Source organism: Ranitomeya imitator, chromosome 7 (assembly GCF_032444005.1).
Source record: "Ranitomeya imitator isolate aRanImi1 chromosome 7, aRanImi1.pri, whole genome shotgun sequence".
In the NCBI taxonomy this organism is placed as follows: domain Eukaryota; kingdom Metazoa; phylum Chordata; class Amphibia; order Anura; family Dendrobatidae; genus Ranitomeya; species Ranitomeya imitator.
Window position 1 is genome coordinate 219,037,121 of NC_091288.1, and position 4,184 is coordinate 219,041,304.

The following is a 4,184-nucleotide window of genomic DNA, read 5'->3' on the forward strand; positions in this document are numbered from 1 at the left end:
ATGTACTGGCTATTGGGCACGCTGCAGCGACGCGATAAACTACTCCCACTCAGGCAGGAACAATAATTATCAACGCCGCAGTCGCTACATCACCCCAAAAGCCTGCACACTATCGCTGCCACCAGCTTCGATTAAACGGGTTCGAAGCTAACCCAACACAGTAGCGTATTTCCCTTTAGGAGACTTAGGGTACGGTTTAGAACAGGAGAACACACTAGTATTAAATAATATACCCCATCAAAAGTTTCAGGCAGTGCTTTATCAAAATATTTTCCAAAGATGTTACAAATGAGACAATTGCAAATATGTACAAGGTAATTATAACATAAAGGGGATTAAAGGAGAAAAGATAACACTCACATGTTCTCAGTTCATTGCATTGCAGGCAACCATACGTCCCAGTTCATTGGACGTGCTCAGGGCTCTCCAGAAGACCAGAAATCAAGAAGACTGAGCTGGGGATCTTGGCAGACAGTTATAGCTTCAGCCTGTGACATCCCAGAAAGGGGTTGGATCACCTCGTCCCTCCTACCTCTTCAGTCCAACTAAACTTTAAACTATTTTCTCTAATTTCTATAACTTCGCTACAAAACATGTCATAGTCATAACAAACCCAGCATTCATCTCGGATTAACGTGGGCATTCTAATGAGATCAAATATGTCCTATATATTTACAGAGAAATCCCTACTTCTTTACCAGATGGAGTTAGAAGCCCGTGTTTAGAGGGATGGGAAGATCGACCGAGGGAGAGTAAGAATATATATTTTCGTGTTCTTAACGTAAACGGTTTGCATAATATCTTACAAAAACAGAACAAAGAACTTCCATGGATTTCTGGAAACTTCTAGACACTTCTAAACAGTTCTCTGCTATAGGAAGATTTGAGCCGAGTCGTAAATACCTTTCGGCCATAAAACTCCCCCCAGTACATTGACAGGGCAGCTCTTGGCTGAGTGAAAGGGAAGCTTTTTAGCCCGCAGCCTGCTAACAAGAGAAACTACTTATATGATATTTCATACCATATCGTGACACCAGCCTCTTGCACGGTACCACCAGCGGAACACTGTTGCACCACACACACTGTATACGCCGTACGCAGCCTCTTGCGCGGTACCACCAGAGGAACACGCCGCCCCCAGGATCAGCCGAATGATTCACTGACCGCCGCCATCTTTGTAAAGGAGGTGCGCATGCGCCGTTTTAATGTGACCTCCGCTATGCCTTGACAAAGATGGCGGCGGTCTGATTTACTGCACCTGCGCGAATTCTGCGTAGGCGCAGAGAATCATTCGGCTGATTCTGGCGGCAGATGCGTTACGTGACATGAGGGAAGAAGACAGCACAGTGGTGGAGAGAGAGCAGACAAGAGGGAGAGCACATGGGGTAGACCGGTCAAAGAGAGCACAGACGGGAGAAGTCAGAGGTGGATGAGCACATGGGGAGGGGGGGGAGATGTTCAGTGCTGCAACGCCTGCCCCCATCGGGACATCACCGCCCTCCCGATAGCACCGCGCCTCCATCCAGTATTAGATAAAATGAAACATCCACCAAACTCACTTTTTTTTTTTTTAGTAAATCTTCTAGAAAAGATGGCTGAAGCCTGACAGACCGGTATGGCACGGTGTATTGATGAAGAACATGAAGTAACGTTTTGGGTATTAGACCATGTGGTGTAACAGCAACCCAGGGAGGAACCTGCACCCGACCCCAGCAAGATGCCCTCAAACTGTGCTGAACCTGCCCAACTCTACTGACCACCTCATCCACCAAGTGGCAGCCAGCAATGGTAACTGTGGGGCAATACAAAGATAAATATGGCGTCACTGCAGCATCCACAGTTACCTCAGATATGAAGAAACTCTGATCTATTGGTCTTTGCCGACCTTTTATCACGTGACCAGATTTGGCGGGCTTTCTGACAGGCTCCGGTCTCCTCCGGTGCAGTGTCCCCGCCCATTTATCACGTGACCAGATTTGGCGGGCTTTCTGACAGGCTCCGGTCTCCTCCGGTGCAGTGTCCCCGCCCATTTATTACGTGCCCAGATTGGCGGGCTTTCTGACAGGCTCCGGTCTCCTCAGGTGCAGTGTCCCCGCCCATTTATCACGTGACCAGATTGGCGGGCTTTCTGACAGGCTCCGGCCTCCTCAGGTGCAGTGTCCCCGCCCATTTATCACGTGACCTTCTTGGCGGGCTTTCTGACAGGCTCCGGCCTCCTCAGGTGCAGTGTCCCCGCCCATTTATCACGTGACCTTCTTGGCGGGCTTTCTGACCAGTTCTCCTCAGATCCGGCGCTGCCGCCATCTTGTGTGTGACATGCAGAGACAGTCACGGCTGAAGCGGGAGCTCCATCTCCTCAGCACCGAGCCGCCGGCCGGGATCAGCTGCTGGCAGGTGGAGGACAGCACGGCCGAGCTGCGGGCGCAGGTGGTGGGCGGCCTGGGCTCTCCCTATGAGGGCGGCGTGTTCAGCCTGGAGATCGCGGTACCGGAGCGTTATCCCTTCGAGCCGCCCCGGGTGCAGTTTCTCACCCCCATTTACCACCCGAACATCGACACCGCCGGCCGGATCTGCCTGGACATCCTGAAGCCGCCGCCTACCGGCGCCTGGAGGCCGGCGCTGAACCTGAGCTCCGTCCTCACCTCCGTGCAGCTGCTGATGAGCGAGCCGAACCCGGAGGACCCGCTGATGGCGGACATCGCCCAGGAGTACAAGTACCACCGGGCCGCCTACACCGCCACTGCCCGGAGCTGGACGGAGAGGCACGCCAGGCCCCGGGAGACGGAGGGACCGGCGCACAAACGGCGCAGCGCGGAGCCGCCCGAGCCCGCCAAGAAGCCCCGGCCCGGACCTCCGTGATGTCACTGACTGACGTCACAGCACACCGCGGACTGCTGTCACCTGAGGCTACGGTGACGTCACAGGGCACGGCTGCAGAGTCCTCTCTGGCCACCAGGTGGCAGTAATAGTGAGAAGTGAATACGAGTCTGTCACCACGTAACTGGTATCATTGCTGCAAGGGCCGTGTTCACACCATGACCTGCGGTATCTGGGGACATTGCTGCAAGTGCCGTGTTCACACCATCAGCCGCTGTATCTGGGGTCATTGCTGCAACGGCTGTGTTCACACTCATCCGCGGTATCTGGGGACATTGCTGCACAGGCCGTGTCCACACCATCAGCCGCGATATCTGGGGACATTGCTGCAAGGGCCGTGTTCACACTATCAGCCGCGGTATCTGGGGACATTGCTGCAAGGGCCGTGTTCACACCATCAGCCGCGGTATCTGGGGACATTGCTGTAAGGGCTGTGTTCACACCATCAGCTGCGGTATCTGGGGACATTGCTGCACGGGCCGTGTTCACACCATCAGCCGCGATATCTGGGGTCATTGCTGCAAGGGCCGTGTTCACACCATCAGCCGCGGTATCTGGGGACATTGCTGCAAGGGCCGTGTTCACACCATCAGCCGCGGTATCTGGGGTTGCACTAAAGCATTAAGACACTTTAAGACTTCCATAATAAATACTAATGTGTAAAAGAACCTTAAAGGGATCCACGGTCATGTTTAACCCCCGTTTCTTCCCATTCTGTTTGCACAAGGTTTAGCACTGATCTTTGGCCCCTGCACAGCAGATGGGTGCGGGATCTGCCAGTGATGTGACTGTATCTCCGCCTATCGATGGCAGCAATCATGCTGTCGTTGGTCGCCTCAGTGGGCAGGATTTTATCCGCCTGGTCTTTCCCATATGTTTCTAGTTAATCTGTAAGTGACACAGGCTCTCCTGTACCTCCGGCCTCGGTCGCATGCAGTCTGCGGAACGTCTCCCTGGGTTTCTGGTGCAAACAGTAGTTTTCATGTTGTGTATAGCACTCAGACTTTGTAACCACCTACGGTAATTAAAGTCTACCCCTTTTTATATCAATGCAAAACCAAAGAAATAAGTGAGGGCACAAGTTGATGTGTAGGAGCACGTTCACACTTTGGCCATTTCACAGGCAAATAGCAAAGAAAAAAAGCAGATGACATGCTAAGTAAATAGTAACAGGACATGTAAGGCTACGTTCACATTTGTGTTGCGTCGGGCGCAGGTTCGGCAACGCATAGCGATGCATGCGTCATGCGCCCCTATATTTAACATGGGGGCGCATGGACATGCGTGGTATTGCGTTTTGTGACGCA

The 4,184-nt window shown here is 52.8% G+C and overlaps 1 protein-coding gene across 1 annotated transcript; it reads left to right on the forward strand.

Annotated features, from left to right (window-relative positions):
* Window positions 1–245: 245 nt before the first annotated feature.
* UBE2T (ubiquitin conjugating enzyme E2 T) lies at window positions 246–3,545 on the forward strand. Its single transcript, XM_069735031.1, has one exon. The coding sequence runs from the start codon at window positions 2,317–2,319 to the stop codon at window positions 2,857–2,859; it is 543 nt and encodes a 180-aa protein (XP_069591132.1). The 5' UTR covers window positions 246–2,316; the 3' UTR covers window positions 2,860–3,545.
* Window positions 3,546–4,184: the final 639 nt, after the last annotated feature.

Bases quoted from the DNA above. Each gene is read 5' to 3' on its own strand.
- UBE2T (XM_069735031.1), top strand. From the start codon at position 2,317: ATGCAGAGACAGTCACGGCTGAAGCGGGAGCTCCATCTCCTCAGCACC.